This window comes from Otolemur garnettii, unplaced genomic scaffold (assembly GCF_000181295.1).
Source record: "Otolemur garnettii isolate 467f Iridium unplaced genomic scaffold, OtoGar3 scaffold00039, whole genome shotgun sequence".
NCBI classification, from domain to species: Eukaryota; Metazoa; Chordata; class Mammalia; order Primates; family Galagidae; genus Otolemur; species Otolemur garnettii.
The window spans coordinates 10907948-10925416 of record NW_003852434.1 but is presented as its reverse complement, the minus strand read 5'-3'; the positions used below and the strand labels follow the sequence as shown (position 1 = coordinate 10925416).

Genomic DNA, 17469 nt, shown 5'->3' with positions numbered 1-17469 from the left:
CCTGGTTCACTCCCCTTCCCTGCACTAGTTTGCAATAAGTAAGCCATGGGCAGCTTCCATGACCCTGGATTCTGCGTCAACGTATCTTTTGTATTACCTCTTATTTCATGTATAAACAGGTGGAAAGGCTTGATGATGTTTGGCAGAGCCAAAGCTGGGGCTGTTACAAGGGCTTGTTTCAAAGCTTTAAAGACCTGGTCCTTCTGGTCTGTCCCCTGCAGGGGTCTGTCCCCAGCGCTGGCAGCAAACAGGTATTGCAGTCTCAGCAAAACCGCAGATCCACAGCTGGCAGTAACCCACTGCCTCCAGGAATTCCCAGACTGCCGTTTGGTTGTAGGAGTTGGGATTTGCAGGATAGCTTGTTTTCTTTCTCCAGTCAGCATCTGTTGGCCTTTTGACAACACAGACCCAAGGTACATCACTTCTACCAAGCAGAACTGCACTTTCTTTGCTGACACTCTGTCACCTAGATCTTAAAGGTAATGGAGGAGTCCCGGGTACACTGTAAGCAGTCTTCATAATTCATAGCAGCCAGCAGTATGTCATCAACATACTTCAAGAGAACACAGTTCATAGACCTGTCTTTAAAGATTTTTAGGGCGGCGCTGTGGCTCAGTGAGTTGGGCACCAGCTCCATATACCCAGGGTGGTGGGTTCAAACCCAGCCCCGGCTAAACTGCAACAAAAAAATAGCCGGGTGTCATGGTGGGCACCTGTAGTCCCAGCTACTTGGGAGGCTGAGGCAAGAGAATCGCCTAAGCCCAGAGGTTGCTCTGAGCTGTGACTTCATGGCACTCTAATAAGGGCAAAAAAGTGAGACTCTGTCTCTTAAAAAAAAAAAAAAAGATTTTTAGGTCTTTTCCCAAGGCCTCCCCAAAGAGGGTGAGAGTTTTTGAAACCCTGGGGAGCCTTGTCCAGGTCAGTTTACTGGTCATTCCTAACTCTGGGTCAGTCCATTCAAAGGTGAAGATCTGCTGGCTGGCTGGGGCCAGTGGGATAGAGAAGAAGGTATCCTTCAGGTCTAGGACAATAAACACCTGGAATTCTGGTGGGAGGAGACTCAAGAGTGTACGGGTTTGGAATTATTGGGTAAATGGTTTCCACCTACTTGTTTACCTCTCAGGAATCTTGCACTGGCTGGTAGTCTGAGGTCCCCAGCTTCTTGACAGAAAGAAATGGTGTGCTCCAGGATGGCAGGAGGTTAAGATTCCAGATTCTAGTAGATGCTGGACATGGGGAGTTATCCCTTGTCGGGCTTGCCAGCTTATTGGGTTTGGACTGGGAAGGCTCCAGCAAGGAGATGGACAACAACTGGGGGGGTTGTGACTGGCCAGTCCAGCAGGATTTGATTCTGTCCACACTGAGGGGAAGTCTTTTTGGAGCTGAGTCAAGAGTGTGAGGGCTGCTGTTTTCCTTTTCCTCTCCTCCAGGATTACTGAGGAGAAGGTACTCTTCAGATAAAGGTGTGGATTGATGTTAACTGGTAGACTGGGAGCTCAAGAACTAGAGCAGCACTTGGGTCCAGGACTATTTCATCTCCTTGTGTGGAGAATGAAATGGTGGCCCAGAGTTTCCAGAGCAAGTCTCTGCCCAAAAGGGGGTAAGGGCAATCTGGGCTTACCAGGAGAGTGTGGGTCACTTGTTTCCATCCAAGGTCCACAGTCTGATGTTGGGCGACTGGGCACCCATCTGAGTGGCCCCAGTGGCTCCCTGGATGGGGATCTTTTCTTCAGACAAGAGTCCCATTGGTTCCTGCAAAACAGATTGCTCTGCCCCCATGTCTACCAGGAATCAGATCTGGCAGACCCCCACTGTGGCAGATACCATTGGCTCTCAAGGGGCCTAGAAGGAGTGAGCCCTGGCCCCGTCAGTCAGAATCATTATCCTTTTCAGTTGATAGTGCCAAGGCCTTATTGGGTCTGTGCTCGGGGCAGTCATTTTTCCAGTGGCCCTTTTTCTTACAGTATGCACAGTGGTCTCTCTCCAAGTGTTCCTGTTCTAACTGACCTGTGGTTTGGGGCTGCTGGTCTTTCCGCCGTGTTCCTAGAGGCACCTTGGTTCTTTGCACTGTCTGCAGAGCTTTCATAACTTTTGCCTGCCAGTGTGATCCCCTCTCTGCTTCTGCCATTCTCCATTTCTCTTTCTCAGCACCTCTGTTATCATAGACTTTTTGGGCTATCTCTAAAAGCTGAGAAATGTTCATGCCTGTGAATCCTTCTAACTTTTGTAACTTCCTTCTGATATCTGGAGCTGACTGGGAGACAAAGGCTAAGTTGACCGCCCTAGCATTCTCTGGAGCTGAGGGGTCAAATGGAGTGTATACTTGGAAGGACTCTCTGAGCCTCTCCAGATTTGCACCAGGTGACTCCCTCTAGGCCTTGGACCACCTCAGTTATTTTTGACAAATGTATACACTTCTGGGCTGCTGCCCGTAGACCAATTAAGAAATGGGTAGAAACCTTCTAGAGCAGCGGTTCTCAACCTGTGGGTTACAACCCCTTTTTGACAATGAAAATACAGGGCGGAGCCTGTGGCTCAGTAAGTAGGGCGCTGGCCCCATATACTGAGGATGGTGGGTTCAAACCTGGCCCCGGCTAAACTGCCACAAAAAAATAAAATGGCTAGGCATTGTGGCAGGTGCCTGTAGTCCCAGCTACTTGGGAGGCTGAGGCAAGAGAATAGCCTAAGCCCAAGAGCTGAAGCTTGCTGTGAGCTGTGTTGCCATGGCATTCTACCAAGGGTGATAAAGTGAGACTTTGTCTCTAAAATAAGTAAATAAATAAAAATACATTGCAGCATTAGGAAGGTTGAGAACCGCTGTTCTAGAGCCTGCGACCCTGCAAGGTATTGGGGTCCCAGTCTGGCTGTTCCCCTGGGAAAATTCTATTAAACTCTCTGTGCTTTCTCTCCAGCTTCTCCAGAGCTGCGAAGGAATGATTTTCTATCCTCTATTCAAGCCCTGTCTCACTCCTACGCTGTGAGGAGTGTCATGAAAAGCTGCTGGCAATCATCCACGTGGGATGATGAGTCCAGAAGACGGACTCAATCAAGGAAATAAGCGCATGGGGGTTGGGTTTTCCAGTTGTACAAATCAGAAGTAGAGAAGGGAACACAGACGAGAAAAGGGTCACTTGCCTTTTCCAGTTCCTTCCCTTTGGGTGCCTCACAAGGGGGAGGATTGAGGCCCCCTCTGGTCTGTGCGGGATTGGAGAGGAGATGCAGGGGGTGAATGGGTACATATTTGGGGAGTTGGAGCCTCCTGCTGAGGCACTAATGGGACTACCTCAGAGGAAACCATGGGTGAAGATGGCCTTCCCATATGGTCGGGAGGCAGCAAGTCCTCTTCCTCCCTGGAGGGAGTACTGGTTGGTGAACTTGTTGGCCTCTCCATGGGTGTGAACAGCAAAGAGGACTGCAGAATAGGATCAGGCACAGGCTTGCAGCCAAGGTGGGGGAGGGGTGGGAGGGTGCTGAGAACTAAACAGCCACTAGTCAATATAAGGGAATTGGTCTGGGTGACCTGGCTTCCTGGTGACCACTTGGTGCACTGCAGTCACCAGAGCTGAGTCCAGGAAGCCTGTTGATGGCCACCCCACAATAAACCTTGGCCACTTGACCTCACAGGGGACCCAGAGGGGATTCTTTGAGAACCAAACTCCATAATCCTCTGAGAAGCCTGCAGTAAAATTCTTTAGCATACATTATAAAGGTGTCAAAGACTTACTCTGAGTCCCCACTGTTCTGACTCAGCAGACAGAGATGTTATGAGGACACACAAAACCAATCATAGCCAAAAAAAATGACAACTATAAGAAAGAAGCATATAAACAAATCTAACTGGTGCATCTGAGGCCAAAGATCTCCCCCCACCCACGGCATCTGGGAGTTTTCTAGGAAACCTGAGACAGGCCTAACCAGCTTCCAGACAGCCCCAAGGAGCCCATGTCTCCTCCTTGGTTGACCCTCAGGAGCCTTTATCTCCTTCTTGGGTTACTGCTGGGCACTCCTCAGGAGTACTTATGCCGCCTTCTTGGGCCCCCATCATCCTCCCTGTGCAAAATTGGTCCCCAGGTCACTCACTAGCATCCCAGCTACTATTCTATAGCCTGTTTCAGGGAACACCCAAACCACGAACAAAATGCAACAAGACACAAATCACACTCACCTCTTGAGTGGACTATTTCTTTAGGACCTAATTTGGATGAGGAGTTGGCAGGAGTTCCTCCGGAGCCCTCAGGAGGAATCCAGGGAATTATGGGGCCCTGGAACATCTCAGGGGAGTGCCTCCCCTATAATTCCTGTCCTCTCCAGGGGACTGCACAGGGAAGCCAACCCTCTGACTGGGGTCTCCAAATGTTGTACTAGCCCCAAGTGGAATTATAAATCCAGCACACTGAGTTCAAATTAAGCAAGGATCCTTTATTGGGCCAGCCAGTCAAGAGCAGGCTCATGCCACAAAGTCTCTTAACCCCCTTGACCAGGGTACAAAGTTTTTATGTGGGACTTCAAGTGGAGGATGGGAAGCCCAAATGTAAAAATTTTACAGAAAGTAGTATCTGCATGGTTAGAGCTATGGGGAGGGGGTCTTACACTGCATACAGACTTGGGACAGGATTGTGGTTTTTCACAAGATTTTTTCAGTTGTCACAGGATTCAGCAGCTCTCAGCTAAATTCCTTCCTGTTTTGGCAGGGATGTTGCTTGCTTAGGAACTTTTTTGGTTATAAGGGCGGGGGGGCTGCAAGCTCTTAACAAGATGGAGTAAGTCTGGTTCACTTGCTCAAAATGGATGGAATCAGAGCATCAGAGTGCCAGCTACCCAGAAACTGAGGAAATGGAGCTGTCTTTTCAAAGCATTTGCCCCCAGTACACTTCCCTACCATGGGCCTGGGCCCTGTCCCTATAGCAGGGCAACTCACTATGTGATGATGTCTCCATTTTTTTCACAGGAGGGTCCAAGAGATTTATTAGACAGTCTGTGGAAGGATATAAAATTTTATTTTTATTTTTATTTTTTGCAGTTTTGGCTGAGGCTGGGTTTGAACCCACCACCCCTGGTATATGGGGCCGGCACCCTACTTGAGCCACAGGCACTGCCCCAGAAAAGATATAAAATTATTAAAGACTGTAACTACCATATTATATCAGCCTAGTACCACTTAGCACTCTGAAAGTGTCCTGTAGGATATCCCTGGGTTCTCAGCTCTTAATGGGCTGACTGAAGAAATGTCCTTTAAGACTCTAACATAGGAGTTCCAAAGAGTGGCTTAGAAAGCCCTGCTACTCTTACCAATCTGAGGAAGGGGTGAGAGGAATGAACCTCAGAACGATTTAAATTCTCAAAGTGAGTAAGAAGGAAAGAAAAACATGCAGGCAGAATGCAAAGCCCAAGGTAGGCCTCCTGGGTCTGGAGCAGGGGTAGAGACAGGAGAGGTACAAAGGCAGGGACCCGACAGAGGAGTTTCCCTCTTTCTACTTCTTCCTCCCGCCTCTCTCCCTGAGGGCCAGATGGAGGATCGCACCACTGGCTGTATTGTAGTAAGCCAGCGAGTTGGGATCCTTGATGAAGATGCCCTCATACTGCAGTTTCTGTTTCCCTGCAGGCATGCCTGTGGCTTCCTGAATCTTCTCCTTAATGACAGAGACCTGGTCTGTGAGCGGGAGGGTGAAGACCAGCACCTATCCCTTCAGTTTCCATTCTGTCTTATCCTGCATGTTGGGTACCTGGACTTTGATAGACACTGGACCCTTGTTCCTATGCAGGAACTCTTTCTCAGGCATGAGGCTGTCTTCTGTCTTCAGTTTCTTAGAGGCAGGCTCATCCTCCATGGGAGGTGGGGGATGAATAGGGGCCATTGGGGCCAGAGCTGGGACAGTTGCCACGGGTGGAACAGGCACAAAGGGTGTTGGCACAATCATTGGGGGTGGGCAGGGTGCCATGATAGGAGGGGCAAAGGGAGGTATGAGCACCATGTTGATCTTGGGTGTGTGGATAATGGGTGGCATAGGGGCAGTCACTGAGCCAGGAGGCAGCTGGACCAGAGATGCCATTGGGGGGTGGGGCATGATGGGTACTGCAGAGACAACTGTAGTATGGTCAGGAGGCAGCATTGTGGGTGGTTGGGTCATTGAGATGGGTGGGGCTGAGCTGAGGATGTTGGTGGCTAAAGACGGAGGCAGTGGCTGCTGGGGGATTTCACTGGGCTTACTGGGACCAACCTTCTCTTTGGTGTCATCTTCTAGCACCAGGCCCTTGGCCTTATGGATGGCCTCAATCTGCTCCTGGAAAGTGATGTTTGCCTGGGCAGCCTGCTGAGTCCAGGCCATGCTGCCCAAGTGGCCATCCCAGGTCACCTTTTCCTTTGGCTTTTGGATCTCCTCCTCACCAATCTTCTTCCCAATGGCAGTTTCTTCTACACCAAAGATGTCAGTATGCCACTCAGCCAATTGCTTCAAGCTGATCTTAATATCTAGACCTGGTGCATACACCTCATCATCACTCTGCTTCTGATGAATGGAATGATCCTACTGCTCCAGCCACTGGGGGTCGAGAAGCCTAATGCGCATGTGTTCCTGCATTTTGCTGGCAAGGATCCTCTCTCCAGTGATGGGGGACATAAGATATTTATCTGGACCAGTGGCTGGAGGCAGGGACTTGAGAGCTTAGGGGCACAGGCGGACGCATGGTTGTCTCTGGGGGTGGGGGCACCTTCTGCCCTTCATCTTCTGAACCCTCATCCATGTCTTGCACTTGGGTGTCCTGGTCCAGCTGGGAAGGAGGCTCCTCTGCTTTCCCCTGTTTGCCATCCTCCTCATCAGACTCAACTTTCATCTCCACCTCCTCACTCTCCCCAAACGTCTCATAGCGCTCCTGGATAAGGATTTGGGCACCCAGCTCCTCTGGCGTGGTTGAGGGAGAGAAGTTCCCTTGCTCACTGGGTTGGAAGTCCACTGTTTCCACAACCACAAAGCCATGCCAGTCAATCTGAGAATAGGCTACCCGCTCCTTTTCTTTCTCCTCCTCTTCCTTCTTCCTCTCACGCTCCTGGAACTTAGCCCATTCCACTCGGTAGCACACCTTTTGCAAAACTTCATGGGGGTTTTCAGCCTCTTTCTTCAGCTTTTCAAATAAGTCTTTAGGTGGAATCACGATCTTGGTATACTGTTCCACCAACTTCATGAAATAGTCAAAAATACTGTGCTGTGGGCGGAGAAAGTCAAACTGGTAGTTGCACTGTTCTTTCTGCAACAGTTTTATCAGAAACTGACGCCCATTTCTGGCCACAAATTGAGCCGTCAGCTTCACCACATCCAGGTCGAAGGCAGAGATGGAAGGGGGGTCAGCAATGAACTCAAACTTGGGAGGGGGTTCTTTGGGTTCAGTAGTCTCTTGGATCACCTGGGCTTGGACCTTCTGGGGCAGTTGCTGCTGGGTGGCCTGTTGCTGCTGCTGCATGACCTTGGGGATGGCAGCCGAGGGCTCCTGAGCCTTTCCATCCTTGAACTCGCTGACCTTGTGGCAGTAGTAGGTGTGATAAGGATCGTTGGGGTTCAGAAAGTTGAACTTAGGGCAGTTGTTCTCATTTTGTCGTATCCTCCCTACAAATTCAGGCCCATTTCTGGCCACAAAGCTTGCAGTCTTCTCCACAATATTTCTGACTGCTGGAGGAGGGTAAACAATCCCCACCACTGGCTTGGAAAGTGTAGAATCCTCTTGTAAAGAGGCTTCTTCCACAGTGGGCTGTTTTGGCTCTGCAGTCATGACTGTGACGCTCAGAGCTGCCAGTCCACCTCGGGGTAGGTGAGAGGTGCTGCTTCAAGACAGTCTCCTTCTCTGATGCTTCGACCAGTTCCTTATCTCTCCTTAATTATCTGCCTGATAGTGACCAGTTCCTCATCTTTCCTTTAATTATCTGCCTGATAGCTCGCTGTTGGATTGCTGAGGGCTTTTAAAAACCTGCAAGATAAAAAAACAAATCAGCTCTCACAATGACAGCATTCAAACCACACACTGGAAGCTCTGAAAGGCAGACATAGTTTTGTTTTTTTAAACACCATCCCTGCCCACCCTCCCAAACCTGGTGTTTGTCACAGTAAGCTCTCAAGGCACAGGGCTCAGTCAATTGGACTTAAGTGGATTTTTATACTCATGTGGTATAGTATTTGTAAACATAAAATACTTGTAAAAGGAACATTAAATCGTAGAGTAAGTAGATAAAGGCCTCAGTTTTGTTTAAGAAAGAAATCCCTGGGGCTTGCCAGTTCTGGAAGTATGGGCATGAAACATTATTGGCAGTTACTGTAGTGTACCAGAACTGGGAAAGATTCACTTTTTACCCTATTTCTGTACTATCTAATGATGTCACAAATAGCCTAGGTTACTTTGTGCATTACCTTTTTTTTTTTTTTTTACAGAGCCTCAAGCTGTCGCCCTAGGTAGAGTGCCATGGCATTATAGCTTAAGCAACCTCCAACTCCTGGGCTCAAGTGATTCTCTTGCCTTTGCCTCCCAAGTAGCTGGGACTACAGGAGCCCGCCACAATGCCTGCTTGGTTTTTTTGTTTGTTTAGCAGGCCCAGGCTGGGTTCAAACCCACCAGCCCTGGAACATGTGGCTGGTGCCCTAACCACTGAGCAAGGCGCATCCCTATGCATTACTTTTTAAATTGAAAAGAAAAAAGTATTTCAGTATCATGGTAGTCACTGCTCATGTGGTCTATGACTGCACTTAGTCTGCCTAGGTCATGGCACGGGGACATGGGGTGGTTCAATGACGTTCAGTCTGAATGCAACTACATCAACTATGACACCATCTCTCTTGCACAGCAATTACTACCAAAACACTTCTAAAGGACTAAAAGTATTTTCCAGGTATTTGAATAAAACTGGATATACAAAACTCCTTTTTAATTCTTAGGTAGTCTTTTAAAATGTAGCACAACTTCCTATCTTGACACAAAGACAACAGATGATCCGATTGCTCATGAAGTACAGAAGGCGTTTTAGAGGAAAGATGTCCTGGGTGCCAAGAAGGCAGGTGGGGCTGTCTGCCACCTCACCATGAGGGCACCTGTGATGCTTCCCTGTCATCTCCCATCACTGCAGCAATTTCCGTTCACTTTGTTTAAAATGTCTTGGCATTGAGAACTGTTGGATAAAATATGTCCCAGTCGCAGGCATTAAACATTAAACACAGTCAATGCTGGTAATTCCCATCTACATCCCCAATCCTTACTCTTTCCAGGCTCCCAACTTTGTAGACACCTGCCTGCTGGTCATCCTGGGTGCTGATGGCCTAAACAGACGTCTGCAACAGCATGCACCCAGTTACTGAAGACACTAAAGACATTCCAGTCCTCCCACCTCAGCTACTCTCATTCAAACCAATCAGCCAACAACGACCAGGACTTCCCCACAGGACTGGAGCAAAAGCTCCCAACGCATCTCCCTGCTTCCTCTCCTGCCTCACCTCCCGCCAAGTCCAGACACCAGAGTAACCTCTGAGACTATAAATCTGATTGTATTTGCTTTGCTGTGAACACTCTCCTGTAGCTTTGTCCACTGCACTCAGGAAATTCCAATTCGACATCACCTTATGATCATCACTAAGTGGGCCTCTGGCTACCTCTCCAAACGTCGACCACAGGAAGCTTCTTTCTGTCCCTGGAACGCTCCCGACTAGGGTCTGCAAGGCCCTGATTGCTCCTCCCTCTCCTCATAACGGGCTCCCAGTCCAGACCTCATCTGGAATGTCATTCCCTCCAGCCAGCCCCCTCGCCGTGATCTGCTCCACTCATCCTCTTGTCCCCTCAGTCCTACCCTATTCAAACATCCTGTTCTATGTTTTCCATATCAATACTGCCGCCTGAAGCAGCCTGGTTTTGTGGTGTCCCTCTGCCCAAATTCAAGGTCCGTGAAGGGACGAAACCGGTGTGGTTTACTCGCCATGCCCAAGCAGCCAACAGACAGAAACAATTACCCGCTGAGTAAATGACTCAGAAGTGCTGGAACACTGCAGTCCCTGCTCAACCCAACTTGGTGCCCTCTCCCCACGAGGGCCCTGCTCCAATAGAACCGCCACGAGCCAGGTGTGGCAACCAGGTGCTGGCGGTGAGGGTCGTAAGAACCAAGAGAAGCGACGACGCCCAGGCTCCCGCATCCTCTGCCTTTATAGGGCTGTGGGAGGTGGAGCCTCTCGTGAGAGCACCATATCTTGCGAGAACAGCAGCACCGCCCCTTCCCCCGGGGCAAACACCAGGTCCACCTTCACTGGACCAGGTTTCCAGGATGCTTATTCTGTTTTGTAGGGAGAAGGCAGCTAGGGTCCGTTGTGTTGAGAATGTGCCTTAGTTATGAAGTGTTTATTAAAATAATTGCCCCTGTGTAGATGTGCTGTGATGGGCATAGGAGCTACTGGAAAAACAAGAATTGACAACCCAGCTCGGCTCTCTGTACACAAGTTCCCTGCGGAAACTTCTAGATGAACATTTCAGTTCTTATCAGAAAGCTCAATTGCATCTTGTCTTATCTCTTTTACTGATGGAAAAATTCAGGTCCAGTCCGGGAAGTAAAAGTGCCCTACAGCAAGGACGAGATGCAGGCCCAGCTCTGAGCTCCCTGCAGAGCGGCTTCATGGAGCCTGGGCTTGTGTCAAAAAAGACACTTCCAGGGCGGCGCCTGTGGCTCAGCGAGTAGGGAGCTAGCCTCATATACCGAGGGTGGTGGGTTCGAACCCAGCCCCAGCCAAACTGCAACAAAAAAACAGCTGGTTGTTGTGGGGGGTGCCTATAGTCCCAGCTATTCGGGAGGCTGAGGCAAGAGAATCACCTAAGCCCAGGAGTTGGAGGTTGCTGTGAGGCGTGATGCCACAGCAGTCTACGGAGGGTGATAAACTGAAACTCTGCTTCGAATTAAAAAAAAAAAAAGAGGCTTCCCAGGTCTGAAGGTGTTCAGGCGTGTGACGCTCTCGCTATACTTGCTATCCACCACTCCACACTTCCCATGCTGTTTTTGTTTTGAGGAGGGGGTCTCTCTCACACACAGTAGGTGTTCAATAATTAGTTGCAGGCTTGCTCACTGTGTGGATGTCCAGGGCAACAGGGAAGGGCATGGTCCTAGCCGGTTGGGAGCATCATGAGCTCTGGCAGCTGCTGCAGTCAGAGGTTGCCACCTCCCAGGACCCAACCTGTCCCTTTTCTTCTACCCACACCAGCTCCTGGAAACCGGGTGGAGAAGGTTGGAGTGGCTTGCCTCTTCCAGGAGTGGAGGAGGTCTGGGACAGCCCTGCCTGGTGGGGCAGGGTTCACCTGAGTCATCACTGCCGGAGTTGACCCGCTGGGGAGAAGTAACCTGGATCTGATTGATACAGGATTCCACCACTCGGGGCTAGACAGGGAGCCCCCATTCTCTAGACCCAGGTGAGCTCCGAGGTCAGACCCCCATTTGCGGGCACAGACTGCCTTCTTCGGGACACGCCCTCTGGGCTCTGATCAGAGCATGAACAAAGCCGCCTGTGATGGTTTTGGGGGTGGTTCCACCTTGGGTAGGAGCACACACCTTAATCCCTTCTCAGGGACAGACTGTAAAGGACCAACTGCCAGCCTTGTGTTATCCTCTAGACTTCAGACTCCTAGATAGGCCCATCAAACATGGCGGCTACGGCGATGGCTACTTCAGGCTCGGCAGAGAAGTGGCTGCTCAAGGAGGAAGACAGAACTAAAGTGCAATTTGAGACCAGCAAGGAGGTGGACGTGACCCCCACGTTCGACACCACGGGCCTGCGGGAGGACCAGGTGCGCGGCATCTGTGCCTATGGTCAGGGGGCGTGGGCCGCGGAGGGAGAGCGGGGGTCGCCGAGGGCCTGGGCTGGGACGGGACTGGGCGTGGCGACTGGTCCCTCAGGAGGGTCGGCACCTGTGACCCTCGCCTCCAGCACCCACTCGCCACGCCTGGTTCGTGACAGTTCGTTTGGAGCGGGCTGCTAGCGCGGGGAGGTCACCGAGCTGGGTCCAGCAGGGGCTGCGGAGTGTTCCCGGCACTTCTGAGTCATTCGCTCAGCAGATAAATGTGTTGTTGTTCTGGACATTGCGGTTCGTGCCTTTACGGAGCTTGAATTGGGGGAGAGGACAGCACAAAGCCAGGGCTGCTGCAGGCAGCGGTGGTTGTTATGGAGAACATAAAGCGGGGTGTTTGAATAGGGTAGGACTGAGGGGAGAAGAGAATGAGTGGGGCAGGTAGACTGAAAGGGGGTTGCCAGGAGGGGATGACATTCCCGGTGAGGTCTGGACTGGGAACCCGTTTTGAGGAGAGGCGGGAGCAGTCAGGACCGAGGGAACTGCTGGTACCCGGGCCTTGCTGACCTTAGCCGGGGGCTCCAGGGACAGAAAGAAGCTTCCTGTGGTCCACTTTTGGAGAGGTAGTGTAATAACTGAGTCCCCAACCCTTAACCCCCTCCCTAAGACCAGTGGGGAACAAGCCCCTTGCCCTTAGAAAAGGGAATTTCTCCTAAGCCTTTTAGCCACAGCCCCCACAAGGGTGGAGGAGTTAGATTCTGGGAAGAAGCTTGAAGATAGGAAAGGAAGGAAGGGAGGGGTGGATTCCAAATAAAGTCCCAGGTGAAAAGGTCCCAAGCTGTTCTCGGCCAACTTGCCCAACAGTCGTGCCCCTTAGGATGAACTGTGCACCCCCACCCTTAGTTGTGTAAGCCCCTGAACTATGTAACCTTACCTTATGATTTTGAGATCATGCACTTGTGATGTATCTTGTGATTTATGAATCAATATGTAGCCCTGCCCAGCAACCCTGCATTGACTGCTATGATTGGCTTCTGTATTGCGCTAGCTTGCTGACCCTGCAAAGTAATGGTATTACAAGGCTTTTCACCTGCCAGTCGCTGCTGGATACGTCTTAGTACTCAGGCCCCTGCAGGTGTAATAAATTTATCAATTACTGCATCAAGGTGGGGTCCACCTCTTTATCTCCGCAGCTTGGTTTCATTTCTGTAGTCAGGGGGTCCATTTAGTGAAGATCCATAAGGTGGTGATGAATTTGAATTTCCTTTCTGAGTGCAGAGGGCGAAGCCACGGGAGGGTGTTAACAGCAAAGCAATACAGTCAGATTTACAGTTTCAGAGGTTATTCTAGTGTCTGGACTTGGGGTGAGGTGAGGCAGGAGAGGAAGCAGGGAGATGAGTTGGGAGCTTTTGCTCTAGTCCAGTGGAGAAGTCATGGTCATTGTCAGCTGATTAGATTGTATCCTCAGTAACTGGGTGGGTGCTGTTGCAGATGTCTAATCAGGCAAGCTGTGCCCGGGGTAGGCAGAGTCGGGGGTCCTGCCTTGTTCTGTCTCAGGTCTGTGAGTTATGTAGTTCACACATAGCTGGTGTAGTCACATCAGCAGGCAGGTGTCCACAAAGTTGAGAGCCTGGGAAAGAATAAGGGTTGGGGACGTAGATGGGAATTACCAGCATTGACTGTATTGAATGTTTAATGTCTGGGACGTCTTTTATCCAACACTTCTCGATGCCAAGACAGTTTTAAGGAAAGCAAATTGAAGTGGCAGTGATGGGAGACGGCAGGGAAGCTTCCCAGGCAGCCCTCACTGTGAGGTGGCAAACAGCCCTGCACATCTTCTTGTCACCCAGGGCATCCCTCCTCTAAGACACCTTTCTTGGTTTCCCATTTGTGTACTTCACGAGGAGCTTGGATCATTAATATAGGCTATTTGTGATATCATCGAACAGTACAGAAATAGGGTAAAAAGTGAGTCTTCCCCCACCCTGCTTTGCAGCAGGAACCACCAGTGATGCTTCCTGCCCATACCTCCTGAGCTGGCAAGCCCCAGAGATAATTTTTTTTTAATCTGGGGTCTTTATATATTCTATGATTTAATGTTCTTTTTACAAGTAATTTATGTTTACAAGTAATGTCCCACATGAGTATAAAATATACTTTAGTCCAACACACTGAGCACTGGTGCCTTGACAGCTTACTGTAACAAACACTGGGTTGGGGGCAGGGCTGGTGGTTAAAAAAACAAAAACCATGTCTGCCTTTTGGAGCTTTCAGTGTGTTGCCATTAGGGTCTCACAGAAAAGCCATGTTGCGCAGAATAAGCACGCTTATTGAAATTGTGTTTTAAATAAAGGTGACCATCTGCTCGCTCAGGTAAATGGCGAGCCTTCTTTATTTGCAGTTGGTTTATATAGGCAATCTTGTGCATGCACACTATACAGCAATGACCTTATTAACAATCCCTCTGCACATGTGCGTTGGACGTCAATGACTTCATTAATCTACTTAAACATCTTATGACCACCTGCCCTGTAAGTAGCTCCTCCCCGGTGATCTGATAATCCACCCAACATACACCTTTAAAAAGCATAACCCTTTCAACATAACCCAGTTTAACATAACTTAATGAAGAACATGTTGTCAGGTATTACTTTCTTTGTTCTTATCTGATGAAGCCTGAGGCTACAGGGGAAAGAGACGATTTCAATGTCTATGGACCTTGCCATTTGGAGGCAGTCACTTCGAATCTTTAAGCAAAGCATAAAGAAACTTCTTGGGCATACAGGAGTTTGTGTGTAAACCTCTGCTCCTATGTAGGCCTTAAGTCAGGGAGTTTTTGCTGGAGGCTTTTATAAGCAATTCTCAGGCTGGACTTCTCAAAAGCCTTTCATGAGCCCAGGTCTGTGCCATAGATACCTGTGTGCATTGGATGTTCCCAGACCTGTCAGCAAGAGCCCTTTGTCACTTACCACTGATCAGGAAAGGTTACTCCATTCCCAGAGACACCAGCAAGCGACCTTCATCACTTACCATAGATCAGGAAAGGTTACTGATGGGTATCTGGCCAGTTTTCCAAAGGGTTTTTTCATTGGCCTTATGAAGTCAACCTAATTCCTTAACGCAGTCTGGAAATGCTATTCCAGCCAAGCCTTGGTCATGTTAGGCCTGCAACATGGGATTCTGCCTCAGTTTCTTACAAGTGTGCCTGCACAAAGTCTTTACCTGCCCAACAACAGACTTGTATGTTCACAGAATTGGGAGGTCGGTTTGGTATGGCCGTAAGGGGGTGCCATCAACTTTGTGAAGAAGGACCACATCCGCATCCTGAGGGACAGGGGGCAGCACTGCTCCACCCAGATGGACGAGATGCCCATGAACGCTGCTGATCTGATCTGAGGACGCGGCCACAGCCCTGGGGCTGTTTTCCAGTCCTGGCCCCTGTTTGGGGCAACTGCCTCCAGCTGGTGTGACTTCTCTGCCCCACCCCCACCCACCCCCCCACCCCACCCCCCGCTCTGCCCCAGAGTGCCCCCCTCTCTGGGGGTTCTCTTGTCTTTTCTCATCCACGTGTAAATAATGCATTACTCTTTTTTTTTTAATTGAATAGTAACTGTGTACATTAATGCACTTCTGGGGTACAGTATGGGGTTTTCACAAACAATCTGAATGCATTACTCTTAAGTCTATTTCAGTAAACATTTAAAACTTTTGCCACACACACAAAAAAAAGACTCTGAGATAAAAGAGCCCACCTGAAGACTCTCCAGGGCGTTCTTCAGTTCCTCCTCCTGCCAGAAGCTCTGGTGCTTTTTACTTCTCCTGTATTCCTTTTTAACTTCTAATAAAAGTCCTATCTTACCACTGATTTGTGGTCTATGGGTTCATTCTTCGACTCCGAGACCAAGGACCTACTGAAGAGTGAAATTCCGGTATTAGAGGGGCTGAGACCACCTGCCCGAGTCCCAGGGCACCACCTGTTATTAACCTTGTTTCCCTCCTAGGCTCAGCTCTCTAAATCCACACAGCTGGGACAGGGCCCCTTACTAAGACCGCCTGAGCCCATCTCAGTCCCACTCCGGGACCCCACGCAGGCTGGCGTCTGGCGGGCATGCTGGGATTACCTGCTCCATAAAGTTTTTGTTCCAGAGAAGGACAAAAAGGACATAACACAAATATAGAGTGTTAACTGTAGGTTTTATAATTGCTGTGATGCAAATATGATAAGGTGAGGTGGAAGAGGGTTAAGGGGTTGCTCATGTCTGGAGGAAGGTGCTGTGCATGAACATTTGGGACGTTGGGATTGTGCGAATAGAGTTAGACTGATAGAATAATGAAACGATTGTACGAAAGTTTTGTGATCAGGGTCAGGTATGCAGATAATGGGTGAGGACATGAACCTCCACAAAGAACATACCATACCAGGGGGTTCACGAGACAGCTTGGCATGAATGTCAGCAGACTTCAGGAAAGAGGCCTGCAAGGGCCTGGCTGAAGCCAGAAAGGAACCCCAGGAGAACGGTCTGAAAGGGCTTGGGAAGCCATTTTAAGATAACTGAGATGGCTCCTGCCACTGACTCATTGAGCAAGAATAACTAGTTCTTGTGGGTTGAGATAAGTGGATTCAGCTTCTTGGTAGGGCCTTAACTAATCTGCCCCACAGGAACACAGGATTGACTGGGTGGCATCTAGCTCCAAAATCCACGTTCCCTTTCCTTTTGTTTTCTGTAATCCTGATAGTGATTAATAAATATTTTAAAGAAGTAATGAAAATTGCTAAGGGGTGATGCAGTGGGTAACGGAGACTTAGCACATTGCTGTCTCTCTTCCATAAAGGACACCCCCCCCAATGATTGTAACTTTAATTGTCTTTTCTTTATTCCCTTGTTACAGTCGAATATTGGGGACACTCACGGGTGTGTGGGGGCTGGTTCCCTACATCCGGTGTCCAAGTGGCTTCCCTTCTGCTTTGATGAAGGAACACCCAGGAGCGTGTGAGTTTTTGAGAAGTTTTGGAAGACAAAGGACTTCCCAAAACATCTTTTTCAAAAGACCGGTAAGCTTCTGTGTTTGGCAGAATCTGGGGAAACCACGGGGCAAGCTACTACTAGATAGTCTAAGTGTCTTAATGATACAGGATTCCCCCACTCAGGACTGGACAGGGATTCCCCCATTCTGGAGGCCCAGGTGAGCTCAGAAATCAGATCCCCATTTTCAGGCACAAACAGGCTAGCTTTTTTAGGCCACATCCTGTAGGCTCTAACAAGATCATGAACAAAGCAGCCTGAGATGTTTTGGGGGTGATTCCACCTTGAGTAGGGAGCTCTGAAGGAGCTAAGGACATTTCACCCCAAAATATGATTACCACAGATCAGGAAATGCGTTCATGGGCATCTCGTCCATCTGGGTGGAGCAGTGCTGCCCCCTGTCCCTCAGGATGCGGATGTGGTCCTTCTTCACAAAGTTGATGCCACCCCCTTACGGCCGTACAGAACCGACCTCCCAATTCTGTGAACATACAAGTCTGTTGTTGGGCAGGTAAAGGCTTTGTGCAGGCACAATGCATTTCCTTGATATAAAGAGTATTTTCAGCAAAAAAGGCCATTTTTGTTTAGAAAGCACTGGCCTCTCCTCTATAAAACCTGAATAACCTGACTTAGAATTGGAAAAGGGGCTGCTGGA

General features: G+C 49.5%; 1 protein-coding gene across 1 annotated transcript; it reads right to left on the bottom strand.

Annotated features, from left to right (window-relative positions):
* Positions 1–5471: 5471 nt before the first annotated feature.
* Positions 5472–7761, bottom strand: LOC100942917 (splicing factor 3A subunit 1-like). Its single transcript, XM_012805311.1, is given in 2 exon segments — positions 5472–6663; positions 6665–7761. Coding segments are annotated over 2 exon segments (2289 nt in total).
* Positions 7762–17469: the final 9708 nt, after the last annotated feature.